Source organism: Coenobita brevimanus, chromosome 91 (assembly GCF_032717465.1).
Source record: "Coenobita brevimanus isolate Jiangsu-jjx chromosome 91, ASM3271746v2, whole genome shotgun sequence".
NCBI classification, from domain to species: domain Eukaryota; kingdom Metazoa; phylum Arthropoda; class Malacostraca; order Decapoda; family Coenobitidae; genus Coenobita; species Coenobita brevimanus.
In genome coordinates, this window is record NC_137044.1 from 16,049,653 (window position 1) to 16,071,730 (window position 22,078).

Here is a 22,078-nt window from a genome sequence, read left to right on the forward strand (position 1 = left end):
TTTCTCGTGCTTCGCACTCATTTCCTTGTGCTTCTCACTCGTTTCTTCGCGCTTCGCGCGCGTGTTGCGATCATTTCAGGTAATCCTAGTCACGTTTATGTGTTGTTCTAGTCTAACGTTGTAACTATCGGCCATCAAGGCGACATCGAAGGGCCCATGATGGTCCTTTTATGTGCTGTTCTAGTCTCACGTTGTCTTGGATTTTTTGCAGCTGACCAATTGATCGTGTTATATGCAGCTTCGGGAATGGAACCCAAGCTGTCCGCACGCAAGTCCGAGATATTAACCACACGGCCACGGCAACCGACAGGGCCCCGGGAGCGGCGTTTTTTGGTCAAACTTTGATCGCTCATTAAATATAGTATAAGTTTTTCAGTCGTGATGGGATCAATTTTTTTCACATCAGCGAATTTTTTTGCGATTTTTATGCCAATTTTGGTGTGATTTGAATGTTTCGTTTCGGCTGCCCAAAATACACACACACACACACACAGACACACACACGGCTAGTGCTATGTGTAAATTAGTATACAAGAACGAGAAAATACTATACACGGACGAGATACGTAAATATTAGAACTCAGCCCCAAATGTAAACTACTATACACAGACGAGGTAGGTAAACATAGTAGCTCATCCAGAATCGTAAAACATTATACACGAACAAGAAAATACTATGCACGGACGAGGTAGGTGAATATTAACAGTTCATCCACAAATATGAAATAATTATACACGTACGAGGCAGGGGAATGACAGCTCATCTACAAATATTAAATAGCCTATATGGACTGGACACCTTGAATCCCACCGTAACAAGAAAAGTTGGACGGGCTCATCAACGTATTCTAATGACCCACCTTGGTACCCCATCTGGCCAGCCTAAAAACAGAAAATGAAATGAAAGTCTTTGATCCTTCGCCTTCCCCATACTGTTGATCTATCTGTTTATCTATAACCAGAAGTCTTAATCCCGTAAGGGGAGGCCACAAACAAAGCTCCTTCATGTCGCCTTATCCCCTGCCATTTCGTTGCCCTCCCCCCAATTTACACCCCCTTATCTCTCTTATACCCCTCTACTCCATTCCTCTATCTCATCCTTGGTCTCCTCCTCCCTCTTCCACCTTATGGTCATACACTCTCCTTGTTGATCTCTCACTTCATTAACACTCTGGAATGCTACAGTTATCCCCGCCATGAAGGGATTTTAGTATTATTAACTTTCACAGGCTCCAACGACGCATTCTAAAAAAAAAAAAAAAATATGTAAGCCGAAACACAACAGTAGTTTCGTCCCTACTATGATAGAGTTATAGGTACCATTATCAAAGTACTCAGGCTCTCTCAAAGGAATAAAATTTCCTGGTGTTAGGAGAATAGAGTACAAGAGTTGTCCTTCCCTTGAGAGAGAGAGAGAGAGAGAAACATTAAAGCTCAGGTAGGAAAGACAGGAAGAGCTGGTCGGAGGATGGAATGAGGTCAGGGGATAGAGAGGTACCGCCAGAGGATGGAAACAAGAGAAGAGAGAGAAAGGATGAAGAACAGAGAGAGAGAGAGGGAGATAGAGAGAGAGAGAGATGGTGAGGGAGGGGGAGCTTGAGATACTAAATAGTCATTCCAGTGTCTCAGAAAAAAGTAAAGTAAAGCTATAAAGGATGAGAGGTGGAGATGCGACGAGAGGAAAGCTAAAGATGAGAGACTAACCTGAGGAGAGATGATGCTTCAACCGGCGAGCGTCAGGAGGGAGTGAGACAAGGAGCTGGAGAGGAGGGAAGGAAGGAAGGTGGAGGGAAGAGAGGGAGGGGTGAAGGAAAGGGAGAAAAAAGAGGGAAGTGGAAGGGAAGGGAGAGAGAGGGAGCCCAGAGACAAGGAAGAAAGAAAGGAGGAGGTGAAGTAGGTGGAGGGAAGGGAGAAAAAGAAAGAGGTGGAGAAAAGGGTGAAGGAAAGGGGAAAGGAGAGAGGTGGAGGGAAGGGAGGAGACGGACGTGGAGGGATGGGAGGAGAGGAAGGTAGAGTGAAGGGAGGAGAAAATGGAGGTAGGGGGCGAGAAAAATGGAAGAAATGGAGACAGGAAGAGAACGAGTAGAAAATGGATAAAAGGAGGAGGGAAAAATCAGGGGGCGTGAGGAAGAAGCTGGGAAGGAGGGAGAGAAAGAAGGTGGAGGTAAGGATGAGGGAGATGAAAATGGAGGAAATGGAGAGAGAAAGACAGGATGATCGCGAGTGGAAAGTGGGGGAATGGAAGAGGGGAAGGCAGGATAACAACTCCGTTAAAAACATGGAAGGGAGAGAGAGAGAGAGAGAGAGAGAAAAGGGGGGGAGAGAGAAAATGAAGGAAGAAGTGGGTGATAAAATGAGGATGAATAATGCAAGAGAGAGAGAGAGAGAGTAAACTAAAGGAAAAGCAGAAGGGAGACAGGGAGAAATGTAAAAGAGGAGGGAAGGAGGGAGAGGGGGGGGGGAAGAGGTGGAGTAGCAGGGAATGGAGGAAGAAGTGGGTGATAAGATGAGGATGAATAATGCAGATGAGGAACACAAAATTGGCTCCTGAAGAGACTTAGGACGTTGAGGAATGGAAATGAGCACAAGAAAAATAGAGGAGGGGGAGAAAGGAGATTAAAGAGAGGAGAAAGTTTGGTGGTAGAAGAGAGTTAGATAACACAAGGAAAAATTGATTTAATGGATGAACGAGTAGGAGCACAGAACATTAGAGAAGATAAACTATTTGTAATACCGGTATGTTAGATACGAGAGAGAGAGAGAGAGAGAGAGAGAGAGAGAGAGAGAGAGGGAGAGAGAGAGAGAGAGAGACTGGATAAAAGAGAAGAACCAGAGGATAGATTGGAGAGAAGAGCAACGATCAGTAATAGAAGAGAGCTTGAAAAGATAAATATAGATACAATAGTTCCAAAATAATTTCACTCCGATAACGCATTTTTTTTTTTTTTTACTTTGTCCTAACGAGCTTATATATTTTGGGACAGATGTCGACCTGGAAAGTTAGCTATAGCCTTTATTAACCCTGCTAGTATGAGAGACCTTTTTTATGTTGTATAGAATCATGTATAGCACGTGTGCTGTAGCCTGACAAAGATCTCTAATCCCTTTCAGCTCAGCTAGCGGCCACGTGTAGTTAGCCTGAAGTGTTGACTAGTAACCAAGGAGACTTGCTTCTACATCATAACTAAGGCTCATTGAAGTTAATGAAACCCAAATTTAGTATTCAGATTGTGGAAGTGGCTCAGTTCCACTAGATATAAACTAATCAGGTCTAGTAGTAGCAAAAATAAGCTGAACTGACGTCGCCTGGATTGAAAGAGAGAAAAAAAAAGGGGGGGGGGTGAATGGATGGTTGGTCTCAAAATAAAGAAATATATTAAGGAGAAAGACAAGGTACACAAGTATAAAGGAAAAGAGAAGTGGAAAGAACTAAGAGAATGAGACAGGGAAAGAGAGAACACCGACCGCTAGAGGAAAAGCAGAAAATACAAGGAAAAATTCACTGGAAAGAGAACCAAAAGATGAGAGAGAAACAATGAGGGACGGCGTGAGATGTGAAATTGCGCACAAAGAAATTAGCGCTTGAGAGAAAATTGAGTAGGATACGAGAGAAAAAAGGAGCTGAGAGAGAGAGACAGACAGACAGACAGACAGACAGAGACAGACAGACGGACGGACAGACGACGAACATGCAGGCAGGCGAGAGAGAGAGACAGACAGACAGAGACAGAGGGCCAGAGAGAGAGAGACGGGGGGGGAGGGGAATAAAAACAAAAGTTAAAAGTAGCAATGGAGTGAAACGAAAAAGGTGTAAAGGACAAAGACCGAACAACAACATGAGATAAAAAGAAGAGAGGACAGAGACAGTAGCAAAAATTCGGCGAGAGAGAGAGAGAGAGAGAGAAGAAGAAGAAGAAGGTAGGAGAAGAAAGAGCACAGAAAGAGGCGAGCATGAAAGAGAGCGCCCATAAAAGAGAGGAGGCTGGGACGCGACTAAAAAAAAAAAAAAAGTTTATAGAAAAGTAAGAAGAGTCAATATGAGAGCTAACATCTCTCGGGTGAAGCTGGGCTGGCTCCGATATGAGAGAGAGAGAGAGAGAGAGAGAGAGAGAGAGAGAGAGAGAATATGTAAGGGTGACTGAGGAACAGAAACAGAAACAAGAGGTGTGACAAACTAAAGGAAAGTGGCAGGGATGAAGTGAGAGTGTGAGAGAGGAAGGAAGGAGCAGTGGAGGGGAGGGGGGATGAGAGACAGGCAGACGGAGGTGGGATGGAGAGAAGGAAGAGAGGAAAAAGGCTTTATATTAAATAGGCAAGGAGAGGATGCCAAGGAACATAGATATCGAAATAAGTAGAGAACTAGTTTATTACATATGAGGAAATTAAGCAGCGAATAAGAGGAAAAACAATAGAGTAAATGTCGTACGAGAGAGTGGAAGTTGTGAGAAATTAAGTGGAAATCATGAGAGTGAATGTGTAATCAGAGAGGAAAGAAAAAAAAATAGAAACTATTTGAAGGAAAAATGATGAAGTGCATGTGGATTGAGAAAGTGCAATATTATGAACACTAGGTGAAAGGAAAAGCAAGAGAGGAGATGGGAGATGAAAGAGTGAGATCAGTAAAAGGAAAGGCAAGAAAGGGGATGGGGATGTATGAAACACGAGTAATGAGAAGAAAAAGAGAGGATTAGGCATGAAATGAAATTAGTAAAAGAAAAATAGGGGAGATGAGGGACATATCTGATGAATATATGTAATGACTAAACGAGAGGAATAAATGAAAGAAAGGAGAATTTATTAATACCTCTCCCAGTCCTAATTCTTGCCCCACTTCTAAAACTTGTATATTTTCTTAGTCTTTTGAGCGAGAATGTGTATGAGCAGAGTTTATCTGGCTTTTCATTTGTTCTCATATGTCCACATGCCAGGGGAAGAAAAAACTATACTCTTTTCACCATCAACTGGCTCTCTTTTTTACAGCTTGTTTCGAGTAGCTCGAGTGGCAGAAAAAGATCATTCTTAGGATCTGCATCTTTCTCATAGCACTTCTTCGTAACCAGCGTAAACTTGTAGAGGTAATCTGTTGTTACAAGACGGAAAGATGACAGTTTTAGATCAAAATAATGTGAGAAGAATGTAGTTAAGAGAAATGCAAAGGATTACAAGCAGAGAGAAATAAATAGCTGAATGAAAAATTGAAACAAGAATCAACCACCTCGTTCCGGTGACATATTTGTTCTATTCATGCGACATCCTTACAGTTTTACTCGACTTGTGGAAGACCTTACGAATTACAGGGATTAGATGCAGCCTTCTGTAACCCCCTTCGCTACTGGGGGTCTCTTCCTAAGACTGAGGAAGGTCATTTGGAGGTAGCATGTATAAGCGGATTGAAGGCGTTGATAAGTATGTGAAGATTTATCTGTGAATTATAAGAAGATATATTAGAGCCACACGAAAAGCTAAGGATACAAGAAATACGATATTACACACACACACACACACACACACACACACACACACACACACACACACACACACACACACACACACACACACACACACACACACACACACACACACAATCCGTTCACTACGATTACATTTTTATGTAATTCTTGCTGTTCCCAAGTAATTTTACCTAGCTTAGGTGATTTTTAATACTCTGTAAAAGATGTGTATACTTACATCACACGAGACCTTTCCTAAACTGAATTTTCATCTCGCAGCAGCAGTAGTGAGGTAAAAAGGACTCTCACCTGTTTCACGGGGTTAAAAGTCTTATATTGTATTCCAGGGAGTACCGATGCAGTACCAGGCCACAAGGGGCGTCATCGTGCAGAACCAGACACTTGTACTGCAGGGAATATCCAGGGATGCCGCCGGCCTCTACACCTGTGGGGCCAGGAACACTGAGGGACATGGCGAGAGCCAGCCCGTGCATCTGTCAGTCAAATGTGAGTTAGTTTTTCATTTCGTTTCACTGTCTGATTGTATTTTGAAAGAATATTAGTTTTCCTTCGTTAAATTGTTCTGTGAAATGCAGAGTGGATACTAGGGAAAAATACATTTTTGTCACCATGTGGTTTTTTACTCTGCTATTTTAACTGTTGGATTGACTCTCTTGTTATCATCGACGTTCGGTGGGAATTATGATAAGAAGTAAGCAGTGAAGCTTCCCACAACACGCAGACTGAAAACAGATCTAGATAATGTTTACAAATACTTGTAATTACTGCTGTTCGGTCACAAGCAGCACATACTTGCATCTCTAAGTTCTGTATGATTGGAAATAGCAAGCAAAGACGGTATAAAACTATTGTAGAGTAGTGATAGACAGTGCTTCAGCGATATAAGGCAGGAATTAGAACTCTCAAAGCAAGTTACCTAGGAAGTGTGTGCGAAGTTAGGTAAAGGGATAGACAATAAGGATTCGTGAAGAATCTGATGTGTAGGTGGATGTAGTGAGGAAAAAGAAATAGAAATAGCTTGAATTGGTTCAGCCATATAGAGCCAATGGAGACTGGGAAAGTATGAGACTATATAGTGTGTGGTGGTTGGAAGGGCAGTCACTTGTTTTACCGAAGTATCATAAAGTTTAACATCACCTTCTAACCCCTTCAGTATGATGACGTACACTTCAGTTCAGTTCTTGCTACCTTAAGACGATTTTGTGCAGCTTAGGAGAGGTTTTTCCGAGCTGGAGTGGGTAAATGTAGCCTTCATTAATTCGTTCACCACTAGGCACATCTCCTAAAAGGAATAAGAATCGTCTGCTAGCAGCAAGAACTAGAAAAGCACCCAGAGAGGGCATACCTCCGCCAATGCCATTGGTGGATCAGGATCCGCCCCAAATTAAATCAATTCTTTCTTGGCCCATGGCCCACCTTCCACAAAATTTCATTGAAATTCAGTACGAACTTTTGAAGATATCGCCTGGACAAACAGAGAGACAGGTAAACATAGGTGAATACATAACCTCCTCCAAAGTCGTTGCGGAGATAATAATATAAAGACAATAAAGTCGTCAGATGAAAGGGGTTAACTCTCAGGAATATTTTATTGTGTTTCTTTCTACCCCTGCTACAAAAAAGTTAGCACGTTGTGATACTTGTCGTGCAGAATAAGCTCATATTCCATGTTTGTATACGTGTACATAAGAAGAAAACATATCTACTGCACACAGTCACCTAGAGGTTGTGTGTGTGTGTGTGTGTGTGTGTGTGTGTGTGTGTGTGTGTTTCTACTCCGTGTATAAATTCAGGGGTCAGCGGTGTTTGTGTTTGCTTAGCAGTTGGTTCACATCCTCGCCTTCAGCAACTGTTTACTTCTCTGACTGTCTGGGGAACATGTTTGTTGGCTAATGTCTGTGAGTCTGCGTTGAAGGGCTTGCGAAACAATGCTTAGTTAACCGTTTCAACCCGTGGACGTCTTATATTATTCTTCCTATTCCTACACTGTTACATTAAGCTTAAGAGAGACGTTTCATTAGGGGGGGCGGGGGTTAGATATAGCCTTCATTAACTCATTCATTATTAAAGGTTCTTCCCGAATTTGAAAGAAGCATCAGGAAACGTAATAATGAAAAAGACACCACTGCAGTAAAGAGGTGAAGCAACAGCAAGGTCGATGTGTCACGTAATTTTCTCCCGAGTATTGGAGTTTGATACAAAAATATCCACAGATAAAAATACCACTTGATGGTCTGGTGGTTAGAATGCTCTAGGGCGACGGCCTTGTTGGTTCGGTCCCTAAGAGGTGGGTGGAGGTTTTTCGATCACGGTAATGCCATCAAGGGACTAGGTTCGTCATCTAATCATAAATGCACAGGGCTACAGTAATTTAACCTCGATCCCCTACATCTCGAAGGGAAGTAAAATGGGGTTGGCTTTCTTTTTTTTTTTTTTGGGGGGGGAAATTAAAGGTTTTTATGCAGCTGATTGTGCAAGAATAAGAAAAAATGCAACATCCAGGATACCGCTTGTTTTTTGTCTCACTGGGGAGACAAACTGAGTCAAGAGTTGGCCAAGTGACGAAGTTCTCCACAAACTGTGTTGCTGCAAAAGTTATGAACAAACTTGAAGGCAGAAAGACAAAAAGTCGAGGGAGAAGAGTAAAGTTTTCTCGGCTAACTAACCGAGTCCCGGGCACTTTTTCCTTTTACCTTAGATATACAGATGTGTGATATGCATATTGTTTGTACAAGTTCCTGGTGAAGAAGAAAATGTAAACATGATATAATGAAGCATTTTTCTGTCATAATTCTTGTTGGAGTTGGGATGTGAGTTATCCTGGATGATTCATGATTCAGAATTAAGTGTTTATATGATATAGTACAGTTCTTCCAGATTCATAAGATTAAAACCTCATCCTTAGAATCTCATCCCATCCTTAAGTGGGAAAGGAGGTCTTTATGATGATAGTGATGATGGTGATGATGAACCCCATGTTATAATTAAGATTTATTTTTACAGGTTGAACATGAGATTAGTGAAGATTATGCATCCTTCCTTTCATGGGTGATGATGATGATTAAGATAAATGGGATGATTGTATACTCGTACTTACTTTCATTGTTTCCCCAAAGACAAGCCATACTGCCGGCGCCACAGCAAGACCATCTACGGTACGGCGCTGCACGAGCCTGCCAGCGTCACGTGCGAGGTGGAGGCGAGTCCTGGACCTGTCACGTTTAGATGGACCTTCAACAATACCTCGGAACACCTGCCCATTCCTGCATCCGCTGTTACATCTCAAGTCAGTCCTTTATCTGTCGTTTTATGAAAGCGCAGATATGCATATCATCTATCTATCTATCTATATACCTAGGCTGCTTCCCCCAAGGAAAGGGAGGTATATCATAACTGAGTTTTTTTTTTTTTAATCCGTGTATTATACTCTATTTAATCAAATTTGGCCTAAAATTGCCATCTCTCTAGCTTCAATGCTTGAGCTGCTGCAACAGATTAACACAAGAATGTGGTGCTAGCCATCATGAAGAAGTTCTGTGGGAAAGACGTAGAGCCGTACCATTGTCATTTTCTGCCCCTGAGCTACGTGAAATAGCCTACAAAGGGGCTATAATATGGGCCAGGTTAAAGTGAAAGAGCTATGGTAATACGACCGTCCTACCAGTCCACTTACGGGTGACTGAGTAGTTTAAAAATGACCTTCTCTAACAGATGAACCTAAATAATTAACAAACTAATTTAACCTGATACTAAGGAAATAAACCTAACCTAACCTAGACTTTCCTTGATTTAAAAAAAAGAATATCTAGACTTTCCTTGATTTGAGAAAAAAAATATACAGAAAATGATACAGAGACCGGAAATCATCTGCCAGGTCACTGTCAGGTCACTGTCAGGTTTGTCTCTTCACTCCTAGATTTGTCCTGTCAGGTGGCAGTTTGGCAGTTGTATGCTGTTGCAGTTTATTTTACGAAACATCTCCCAGCTTGTAGGTGAAACAGCAGGCCAGATGAGGCGGTGGAGGCAGGGTAGGTGAGGCAGAAGACCAGGTGAGACAGGGTTAGTGAAACTGAGTACGTGTAACACCAGTTCAGGTGTGGCAGGGAAGATGAGGAAGCAAACCAGGTGAAGCAAGGTAGATGAGACAGGATAGGTGAGGTAGAGTATGTAAGACAGCAGACTAGGTGAGACAGGCTTGGAGAAGCAGCAGTCCTACTGAGACATGGTAGGCAGACAGCAATCCAGCCGGGGCAGGATAGGTGAGGCAGCAAACCAGGTGAAGAAGTGTAGGTGAAGCAGCAGTCCAGGTGAGGCAGAGTAGGCGAAGCAGCATGGTATGTGAGGCAGCTGGTTAGGTGAGGCAGCAGACCAGGTGAGGCAGGGTTGGTGAAGCAGCAGACCAGGTGAGGCAGGGTAGTTGAGGCAGCAGACCAGGTGAGGCAGGGTAGGTGAGGCAAGAGTGTCAGGCCAAGGTGTCAGCTTTAACCCTCGCCTCCTGACATATCTGTAAATATGCTGTTTATTTTTCAGGATAATTTTTCTTTCCTAACCAGTACCAGTGTGGCAACAGATAACCTCTGCTTGAAACTGTACATTATTATTCAGTCACTGGCCAGCCTTTCTGTGGAACATTAGTGATGCTGTGTTATCATCATCATCATCACTTTAACCCTGTATCATACTTTGAGTGGGACGGATCCAGAAATAGCAAAGTATAAAAACAGGTGAACTATCGACACGGAACCAAATAAAAATGGCCCTCACATCCATGCACTCCTCTTTCAGGCCTTCGAAATAGTTGACCCCACCTCATAGGCCAAAAGATCCACACAAAAGGAGTTTCATAATGCCTTTGGGACAGAGCCATTCCGTTAATTTCCTGGTTGAAGAAAGAGTGCAGCCTATTCCAAGTGCATTTCCGTACATCCGTTCATCCATTCATTTTAGCAGTGCCAATTCTTATATTTAGCAAGCGTCCATAGTTTGCCAATTCACACATTCACAAACAGTATCCATCTACCTTCTTCCTGGCCTTCCACACCTCCTCCTACTCTCAAAGTCACTTACACATTCCCTTTTCACTATCATTCATTCTTTCCGCGTGACCATACCATCTTAGCACTTTCTTCCCCTCTTTCATCAGCTGACTTCCATATTCCACATACGTTACGAATCTGTGCGTTTCTTATCCTGTCCATCATCCTCAAAATCACTAATGCAATAGTTTAGATGTCAGTGTTTTTTAAACATAACCCGTTTCTAATGCAGTAGTTTTGATATCAGTGTCTTTTAAACATGGACTCAGGAGTTTAAAAATGACTGTCTTTTAAAAGAAAGCTTTGTTTCTAATGGAAAAGTTTACTTATCACTGCCTTTAAATGTAATCTTTGTTTCTGATACAGTAGCTTACATATCACTGTCTTAAATGTAGCGTCAGTTTCCTTTGAGCTTCTATGACCTCTGTATGACCTTTGACCTTCCCTGTGGTTGTGGTCCCCAAGGCAAGGTGACCGTGTAGGGCTGCAAGGCTGCCTCCACTCCCCAGCACGAGAGACCCACCTCACACTATCATTACACGGCGTCCCCAGGCCTTCCCTCTCTCACACACTCTTAGGCCTGCATTCCCTCCACCTCAGGAGTATTTCTAACGAAGCTTCCTTATTATATTTTTGCACATGGTACGTTAATACCCATCACCAAGGACTGCCTCACACTGTCTTTACACAGCATCCCTAGCGCCTTCCTTTTGTCACGTTCTCTTAGGCTTGTATTGTTTTATGCTTGGGAGCCCTTTTAGGACTTTCTTGTCAGGTTAGTATTCCATATGGTCCTTTAATACCCAACACCAGGGACCGCCTCATACTACTGTATCTTCACAAAGCTTGCCCAGATTTTATAGTTATTTAGTTTAATTTACATGTTTGTTTTGGGGTTGTGTGTATATTCTTTTGTACAAGGCGTGTATGCAAATATCCGGCATTTGTAAAAGGGGTGTGTGTATAATTTTTTATACTATGGATGTTTACGTATTCTTTGTTTGGACTACGGCTGTGTATGTATGCTTTTACACTAGAGATGTATTTATATCTGCCTTGTTATACTCTAGGTGAGTGTTCTTTTTTGTACTAGGGGCATATGTGCATTCTTCACGTGTACGTAGGGGTGTGGTAATTCTTTTGTACTATCTATCTATCTATCTATAGCCCGACGCCCTAATCCCGCAAAGGGTGGCCGCAGACAAAACGCCTCCAAGTCACTCTGTCACCCACCATTTGACTCCCCTCCCCCCAACTCACCCCCCCCCTCCCTCATATACCTCTCAACTCCATCCCTCCACCTCATCCTCGGTCTACCCCTCCCTCTCCCTCCCTCCACCTCACCTACATACACCCTCTTAGTCAGTCTTTCATTCTCCATCCTCTCCACATGTCCAAACCACCTCAGTGTATTTCTCCTAATCTTTTCAACCACATCCACATCTACCCCACAACGTTCCTTCACTTCTTCATTCGTCAGCCTGTCCCTCCATGTCACTCCACATGCTCCTCTCAAGTAACTCATTTCCACTGCTCTCACTCTTGACTTGTTCCCCTCTTGCAAGGTCCACGCCTCGCTTCCATACGTCAGGGTAGGGATCACAATACCATCATGCAGTGACTTCTTAACTTCCATACTCACCTCCCTATTTCTCATCACTGCTTTCAGTGTGCCAACAACCTTCCTTCCCTGCTGTACCCTTTCACGTACTTCATCCCCCAAAGTTCCATCCTTACTCATCACACTACCCAAGTACTTGAATGCACTCACATTCTCCATATCCTCACCATCCAACCTCACTGCACACTCTGTGACTTCATTCCTCTCAAACACCATAACTTTACTTTTGTTTACATTAACTTTCAGCTTCCTCCTCCTACACACTGTCCCAAATTCATTCACCAAACCTTGCAACTCCCATTCATCTTCACTCAACAATACTGTATCATCAGCAAACAGCAACACCGGAAGCTTCCAAATCTCACCCTCATTCATTAGGGCCACCCCCACATCCACTGCCCTACCTTGTACCTCCTTTACGACCCCATCCATATATATATTAAACAGCCATGGAGACATTACACACCCCTGTTTCAGTCCCACATTGAGATCAAAGAACTCACTCAGCTCACCATCCACTCGCACCGTAGCCCTAGCTCCCTCATACATACTCTTCACAGCACTCAACAATTTCCCCTCCACTCCAATTATATTCTTAATACCTTCCACATACCTTTCCTATCTATTCTGTCATAAGCTTTCTCCAAGTCCATGAAGGCAGCGTACACTTTCCTTCCCTTCTCTAGATACTTCTCCACTAAACATCTTAGAACAAATATCTGATCTACACACCCTTTTCCCTTCCTAAATCCCCCTTGTTCTTCTCCAACTAGCTCCTCTGTCATATGCCTAACCCTATCAATGAGTATTCTACCATATATTTTACCAGTCACACTAAGAAGGCAAATACCCCTATGGTTACCACATACTTCTCTCTCCCCTTTTCCTTTGTACAGAGGAACAATTATACCTGATTTCCAGTCCTCTGGAACCCTTCCCTCTTCCCAAGCCAATCTACACAACTTCCATATCCACTCCACAACAATCTCACCCCCATACCTAAGCATTTCACCACACACTCCATCAATTCCTGGGGCCTTTCCCAGCTTAATCTTCTTCATCGCTTCCACTACTTCCGACCTACTGATCTCTTCCTCCCTCCTCTCATCTCTTCTTCTCCCAGCCATTCCCCAACCACTTATACTCACACTGCTCTCACTCTCTACATTCAACAAATCCTCAAAGTGCTCCTTCCATCTCCTCAATTTCTCTCTCTTCTCCACCAACAATCTATTATTCCTATCTTTCACTCTCCTACTATTTCCCCTTTCACACTGCCTTACTTTCTTTACCTCCTTCCAAAACAATTTCTTACTCTCCCTCCATTTCACACTCAGATTCCTCCCAAACTCTTCATCCACTTTCTTCTTACTCTCCTTCACCAGTCTCTTTTGTACTAGCTTTGTATATTTGTTCGTTTTATATACTTTTTTTTTTTTTTTTGACACGGCACTATTCTTTCAGGGCCAGACATCAGTGGCCAGCTACGCTCCGAAGAGCCATCTGGACTATGGTACGCTGCTTTGCTGGGCTTTCAATTCCATCGGCGAGCAGAGTGTGCCCTGTGCGTTTGCTATCATCCCTGCAGGTATGTTCTTCACTAAGTCTACCCCAAGACTTGGTTCACGGTAAGATTAATAGGCAACCACAAGCGCCCTCCAAATGTCAAAATGATTTAGAAGCATCGTCCGTGACTGAAGAGTTGCTTGAATTTCATCGCACAACTCTAGGTGTCACACATAAACCAAGTGCTGTTTTTATTTCTCCTACGTGAAAAACGCCACCTTTTTGGACCTTGTGTCTCGGTTGTGACGTTAGGCACTTTGAAGGATCGATATTAAATTACGTGTGTGTGTGTGTGTGTGTGTGTGTGTGTGTGTGTGTGTGTGTGTGTGTGTGTGTGTGTGTGTGTGTGTGTGTGTGTGTGTGTGTGTGTGTGTGTGTGTGTGTGTGTGTGTGTGCGCGTGCGCGCGCGCTTTCATAACGAAGCAACCTTCTCACTTGCGCTCTTACAAATCCACCGTCAAACAGTTACTTATTAGCCATTAAATTCATGCCATGGTTCTCAGAGACACTTAGATACTACTCTACAGCAGAATGAGGCAACTCTTGCTTTGTTGAACTCCTGTATTGAACCTTAGTGTGGAGGTCAGTTAAAATCCTCCTCCTATTACTAATCTAGTGAGTGGTGAGGTGGATGGCTGTGTTGTGGTGTTGCGTCTTTGTTTTTTATTGCAATTCTTTCCTCTTACCGAGAATATTATTGCATTGTTATTGTCTCTGGTTTCCACGTTAATACACCTGGTGTAATTTGGAGCACCTAATAAGTTTTCATAGTAATCAAGTCTGTTATGAAGAAAGAGAGGAGAAAACTTGAAGGAGAAGGTGGAAGGAGGCGGCGAAAGGTTTACGTGGAAGGTAGGGAAAAAAAAAAGAACAGAAAATGAGAAGGGATGAGTAAAAGGCAGAATGAGAAGGCAACGTTAGCTACAGAATGAAGGCTGAGAGAGAGAGAGAGAGAGAGAGAGAGAGAGAGAGAGAGAGAGAGAGAGAGGGAGGGAGGGAGGGAGGGAGGGGGGAAGGGTTCGATAGGTGGGAGGATGGAAAAGTTCGAGATGTAGGAAGAAGATGAGTCATTAAGGCATAGTCAGTTTTTTTAAGTCGCTGTCTTCGCGTAGAATATAACCCACAACTGTCGATGTTGTATCTTGGTCCCCATTTATACTGTTGAATGAACTGTGACAAGGGGGAAATGGATTTTAGCCAAAGACACATCTGACATTTGGACAGCGAGTTTCTGTGCCCTTTAAACTTGAAATAAAGAGAAATTAAGGCTTTGAAGATACAAGGGGACAGTGGACAGTTACTGATAGTCGTTGCTTCTGTATACTTAGTTCATTGTAACAGTGAATACTCCTCCTGCTGTCTATTTCTGTTCTCGTCGTCATTGTTCCACATCGTAGGTTCCTCTGTCATCTTTATCTCCTCACTCCCCATGCTCCTACCCTCTGCAGTCCTTACTGTAATCACCCTAATTTCGTCCTTCCCTCTGTCTCGTATTTATTTTTTTTCCTCCTCCTCCTCCTCCTCCTCCTCCTCCTCCTCCTCCTCCTCCTCCTCCTCCTCCTCCTCCTCCTCCTTCTCATACCCCTCATTCTCCTCTTCCTGCTTGAGCTCCGGCATTTATTTCCCTCCAGGCCCACTGCTTGCTCTGACCTGAATTTGATTCTGATGAAACATTCTTGCCTGATACTCACCTGATTGATGTTATATTGATAATGTTGGTCGTTGTTTTAGTTTCGTGGACTTATACTTGTCGCTTTATTTTATAGTTATCATATTAAAGGGGGCGATACACATATTGCATACCTCTTGCCACTGGCTAGAGAACTATCGCGTGTTACGGGGACGGCTCGTTGAGCATCACCAGTGTCTACCTTACCTAGTGTTCTACGTCCAGGAATTCATTTCATGCATTATAGTGTGTGCATTTTTCCATCCGTTGATTGCATGGTTGCTTACTGACATCACGAAGCAGCCAAAATGTGTGGGCATTGAGCCGTCTCCGCAGCACATAAGATATGGGATGCAACACTGTATACTGACAGACCTATGCATATTTTTAAAAATAATATTCACATGTTTCAAATCAAGACACTCTGATGTATTAACATAAATCATATCCAGTTTTTGTATTTTTTTTTTGAAACAGGAAGACAATTGCAGAAACAAAAGTGCATCAGAAAAGCCGGAAAGTTACAATAAAGAGAGTTAATAAAGAGAGGTGTACAACAATGAAATTATCTCGTCAGAATTAGCCAATACATGCCTAGAGGACACTGTATGTAGTTAGATTACCATGACGAAAGAATTATCTTAAAGCAAACAGTTAGGTATTGAACAGTCTTGGATGGATTTGTTGATGACATAGTTCTTTTTCACTGGACTGGAGTGGGGGTTACAAGAGCATATCAGAAATGAACAGGGAGAGTTTGAAAGTTTGTGTGTGTGTGTGTGTGTGTGTGTGTGTGACAGAGAGAGAGAGAGAGAGAGAGAGAGAGAGAGAGAGTGAGAGAGAGAGAGAGAGAGAGATGCCTGAATGTGCGCTTGTGCGTGTACTAGTGCGTAAAATGAGCGTGTGAGTGTGCCTCCGAGTGCATACTCTCATCCCTTTTCTGTCCAGCTCTCTAATATAAGAGTTAACCGTTACTCTTAGTCCTTCATTTATGCAACAGGTCAACTCTGAAGCTGTCAACCTCTGTCAGTATTTCCTACTTCCTATGATCTCTAGTCTCTCAGACGCAGTGTATCCAGGGATCTCGAAATGAACGGATCTTGAATTTGGCTCTCTCTTGTATTGTTTTGTTTTTTTCTTGGAAGGGACGTTTTACAGGCTCCTGACCTGTGGTTCCTTCTTGCATAAAAAAAAAAAAAAAAAAAAAAACAATAGCAGTTATTTTATTTTCAACCGTTTTCAAGTTATAGCCCTCTGAAAATCCGTGATCTTGAGCTGGGGCTTTCAAGGTCACTCAAGGTCAAAAGGTCATGGTGCCAAATGAAAGCCCGTATGAGACTTTCTGCATCTTGATAATAGTAAAAATCTCTATCTTCATCCAGTTCCGAGATATAACCCCCAGAATATCCGTGACCTGGAGTTTTATATTTCAAGGTCACTTTTTGCTAAAGTTCAAGGTACCGATTAAAAATCCATGTGGGACTTCCTGATTGTTGATAATAGTACATACCTCTCCGTCTTCACCCAGGTTCTAGTTTTAGCCCCCTGAATAACCGTGACCTTGAGTTTGACCTTTCAGGGTCACTTAAGGTCAAAGGTCATGGTACCAATTAAAAGCCCATATGGTACTTCGTATATATTGATGATAGTAAATAGCTGTCTGGAGCCAGTTTCGAGTTATAGCCCCCTGAATATCCGTGACCTTGAGTGTGACCTTTCAGGATCACTATAGGGCAAAGATCTTGGTGCCAAATGAAAGGCCAGATGAGGTTTCTGTATTTTGATAATAGTAAATATCTCCATCTTCAACCGGTTTCAAGTTATAGCCCTCTGCAAATTTGTGACCATAATTCTGACCTTTCATGGTCACTCGATTACCTCCAAAATGCAGTCACTTACTTTGGGGACCAGTGTCCACATATCCTGAGAGTTCATGTAATTTCATCCAGCCATTTTTCCGTAATGTTGCTAACAAACAAAGAAACAAAGAAACAACCAACAACACTACCTCTCCGGACTCCGTCCCGGAAGAGGTAAGTATAAAATGTCATAATGTAAAGTCAGAGAGAGAGAGAGAGAGAGAGAGAGAGACTGCTTAATGAATAAAATATAAAAAAGGTTGAATATATTACGTTACGATACTTGTACTCGTATACTAATTGTTGATCCGGATTTTGACCCTCTCGAAAGGTGAAGTTATTTATAAGCCATTGGTTCGTATGATTTTTTATTCATGAAAATGATGGGCAGTTGAAGCATTACCGAAACTCACATTAACAAGTTAAAAGGTATTGGGCGGCCTGTAAATAGAGCTCCATCAGAAACCCATCATCAAGTGGTTTCTTATGTTTTGCGGGAACGGCTGAGTATGCTGGTGTGGGCGTAAGTGTGACTGTGGGAGTAGGAAATGAATACATGCTGCAGGATAGACATTGATAACACTGACTGCGCCGTCCCTGCAACCCAGGAGAAATCCCCGGGCAGAGTGGAAGAGGAGCGTTTTGTATCGTATATAGGCCACCCTGTATGGTAATTAATAAATGCCGAATTAGCCCTTTATCATGTCTTTGTATCTTGTGGAAGTACATACAGTAATTTCGTCCTTTTTCCCTTCCAATCTTTTTGCTCGGACGATCATTAGTAATTAAGTTCATGACATAGTTTACGTGATTGTTCAAGGGTGCTGGGCATAACATTTGGCTGTCATGTAGGCTATACTGTGAGCCGCCTCCTTCCTCGGTACTCCTGGTCACCTCATCAGAATTCTTTAATACAACTAATCATGGGGAGCCGAAGTGATGTATTCTAAATTATCACAGATGTTTGCATACATCTGCAACTGTAAATCGTGAGAAGACTGGGTAAATCCGCTCCACAGATAGCACTGAAACATTGATATTTAATTTTCCTTTGGTTTTCGGATGACTGAAGAACAAACAAGAGATATTAAGTGTAAGGTATGGCATGTAGGAATACTGCTGGGCCTAAGGAAGTGATCTGTTGAAGCTACAGTATGCCCAGAGTCGGATTCATAAAAAAGAGCGTAAAAAAAGACGACTTTTAATTAGGACATGCGGTAATACTTACAGGGTAATGAAATAGACAGTAATACAAATTACAACCCTTTATCTTATTACCTTATTACCTTAACCTGTCCTATCACTCCGGTACGGCCTGTGGACCCCCTAGGGAAACGTCGTCTGTGGCATTTTGGAGCCGCGGACTGGGAGGCCCTCAGGCAGTACTTCTTTGATTTTCCCTGGAATGATTATTGCTTCCATGGCCGGGAGCCATCTGAGTGTGCCTTGCGCATTACGGAGGTTATTTTCTCGGGCATGGAAGCATACATTCCTTTCTCATATCCTTTGACTAACGCAAGAAAGCCTTGGTTTAATCACGCTTGTTCTAATGCTGTCCGCAACAAGGAGAGGGCCTACAAAAGGTACCGGAGCCAACCCACCCCTGAATCACATCATCTTTATGTTTCTGCTCGGAATCGTGCTAAGTCTGTTCTTCGCTCTACTAAAAATAATTTCATCCATACTAAATGCTCTCAACTCTCCAACTCGAATTCTTCCCGCTCCTTCTGGCACCTTGCCAAAAATCTTTCTAACAACTTTACCTCATCATCCTTCCCTCCTCTTTTCTACTCTGATGGTTCTGTAGCTATTTCTTCTACTGATAAAGCAGATCTCTTCGCGCAGACTTTCTCCTCCAATTCCACCTTAGACGATTCTGGTGCTGTTCCTCCATCACTTCCCCCCACTGACTTCCTCATGGCTGACATTAAAATTTCTTCAGTTGATGTATTTTCTGCCATCACTGGCCTCAGTACTAACAAGGCATATGGGCCTGATGGAGTCCCTCCTGTTGTTCTCAAGAACTGTGCTTCTGTGCTTACACCCTGCCTAGGCAAACTCTTTCGCCTTTGTCTGTCAATTTGTACCTTTCCTTGTTGTTGGAAGTTTGCTCTCATTCAGCCAGTCCCAAAGAAGGGTGACCACTCCCAACCCTCCAACTATCGTCCAATTGCTTTAACGTCCTGTATTTCAAAAGTTTTCTAGTCAATTCTCAATAGAAAAATTTTAAGGCATCTTTCCTATCACAACCTTCTTTCCAATCGTCAGTATGGGTTCCGTCAGGGACGCTCCACTGGCGATCTTCTCACCTACCTTTCAGACTCCTGGTCATCCTCCTTTCGGGACTTCGGCGAAAGTTTTGCCATTGCACTTGACATCTCAAAGGCTTTCGATCGAGTCTGGCATAAATCTTTAATTTCCAAACTGCCCTCCTACGGTTTCTATCCTTCTATCTGTGCCTTCATCGCTAGCTTCCTTTCTGGTCGTTCTATAGCCGCTGTTGTAGACGGCCATCGTTCTTCTCCTAGATCTATCAACAGTGGTGTTCCTCAGGGCTCTGTCCTATCACCAACTCTCTTCCTTTTATTCATCAATATTCATCAATGATCTTCTAAGCTGTACATCTAACCCTATCCACTCATACGCTGATGACTCCACCCTTCACCTTTCCATTCGGTTCCCGCAACGCCCGTCTCAACAGTTACTTCAACAAACAAGGGATGAGGCTATGGCACACCTAATGTCTGACTTGGTTCGTATCTCTGACTGGGGTAAAAATAATATGGTTGTTTTTAATGTATCTAAGACTCAATTCTTACACCTATCAACCCGACAAAATCTTCCACAGGTATGCCCACTAATGTTTAATAATATTCAGCTTAATCCTGTATCATCCTTGAACATGCTTGGGGCTTCATTTACTCGGGACTTATCTTGGAAAGATCATATTACATCTCTTGTAAAATCTGCTTCCAAGAGATTGGGTGTGCTAAGCCGACTCCGTTCCTTCTTTACCCCTGCACAATTGGTGACTCTATACGGGGGTTTTATCCGCCCCTGCGTGGAGTACAACTCTCATGTGTGGGGAGGCTCCCCACATACAGCTCTTCTCAATAGGGTGGAGTCAAAGGCTTTTCGTCTCATTAACTCTCCTCCTCTTACTGACTCCCTTCAACCTCTGTCTCTTCGCCGCACTGTTGCATCTTTATCTCTTTTCTATCGCTACTTTAATGGTCACTGCTCCTCTGAACTGTCTGCTTGCATTCCTCCACCTCTACGACGGGCGCGTAGCACCCGTCTGGCAGCAAACTCTCATCCCTTTTCTGTCCAACTCTGTAATGCAAGAGTTAACCGTTACTCCCAGTCTTTCATTTATGCAACAGGTCAGCTCTGGAACTGTCTCCCTCTGTCTGTATTTCCTGCTGCATACGATCTCCAGTCTTTCAAACGCAGTGTGTCCAGGCATCTCAAAATGTTCGGATCTTGAATTTGGCTCTCTATTGTATTTTGTTTTTCTCTTGGAGGGAACTGTTCCTGCGGGCTCATGGCCTTTGGTTCCTTCTTCCTCGCATAAAAAAATAAAAAACATGTCACATATTCTCACAATCAGCACAGTTGCCACTCACATAACCCATCTGCCTTCCCTGCATCGCGCCTTTATTTTTATATTTTATCGGCATAACAATTAAATCTTTCTGCAGCTGCCCTTCTCATTTCTCATCAGAATTCCCCAGTAATATCACCATTCGACTCCCGCCCTTCCTTCTCATTAGAGACGTCAGTCAGATACACAGACTTGATTGGCTGTAACTCCCGGCTTCCGTTTGCCTGCCACCTCAAGCATCAAGTTCAAGAATACGAATGAGTCTATTGCACACTTTTCCTTTGTGCACTTTGAAGAACGGAGGGGACGAGATAAAGGCATTAAATGAGGAACTCTGTAGGAGAGAGGAAATGAGCGGAGAGAGGATGGAGGTGAGGAGAACAAAGGAAAAACAGCAAGCATGGAGCCAGGAAGGGTTGGAGGAAGAATTTCAGAGAGCTTGTACAAAATTGATGAAAGAAGAATAAACAGGAAACAAAGGAAGACCGGGCACGGAATAACAAATTACGGCATGTAGAAATGAAAAAAAAAAAAAAAAAAGAAGTTCAGATATTTGAATATCATAAGAAGTACAAGAAGATTAGTAAACGAAAAGGGGAAAATCGTACTGGAAACAAAGGAAAACTAGCCTCAGGAATAGATGAGGAAAAGATTAGATACAGTTATAGATTTCCGAATATGATATGAGTTATGGGAAGATTAGTATAAGGAAAGGGGGAAAAGAAGAAATTCATCTTCATTTATTAATATATATATATATATATATATATATATATATATATATATATATATATATATATATATATATATATATATATATATATATATATATATATATCCATCATCCAATCCTACGTTGCCAGGAGCGTAGAAGCCCGGGGATAGACAGTTGGTCTTGACATTTAAGATGAGAGTGACCAGCCTCACTCATCCCTGAGTGGCATTACATGAGCAATAAACCCCAATCATCCCTTGGATATAAACCTTCACCGGTTCAATCCGACTGGAGCACAATAATTACACACTAAACCACCAGGCGCCAAAATTTGGTTATATGGTTACCACCCAGCGTAGTAAATGGTTTCCTTGTGTACAGGAAACCATTTGGCTTGTCACTCAGTGTAGAGTCACCCACAGGCAGAAGGGAGAGGAAAGAATGAAGGAAAAATTGACAGAAGAAAATGGAAGGAAACAAGGATGGAGGAGAGGACAGGGCAGACATCCGAGAGCAGCACTACATTGAGTGAGTGGA

The 22,078-nt window shown here is 42.7% G+C and overlaps 1 protein-coding gene across 1 annotated transcript in view; it reads left to right on the top strand.

Moving 5' to 3' along the window:
- LOC145411865 (protein turtle homolog B-like) overlaps positions 1-22,078 on the top strand; it is a 149,737-nt gene that overhangs the window by 119,695 nt on the left and 7,964 nt on the right. Inside the window, exons 9-11 of the mRNA XM_080281824.1 lie at positions 5,798-5,957; positions 8,588-8,757; positions 13,593-13,716. Coding sequence (XP_080137950.1) covers positions 5,798-5,957; positions 8,588-8,757; positions 13,593-13,716 — 454 coding nt within the window. The remainder of the gene's footprint in view (positions 1-5,797; positions 5,958-8,587; positions 8,758-13,592; positions 13,717-22,078) is intronic.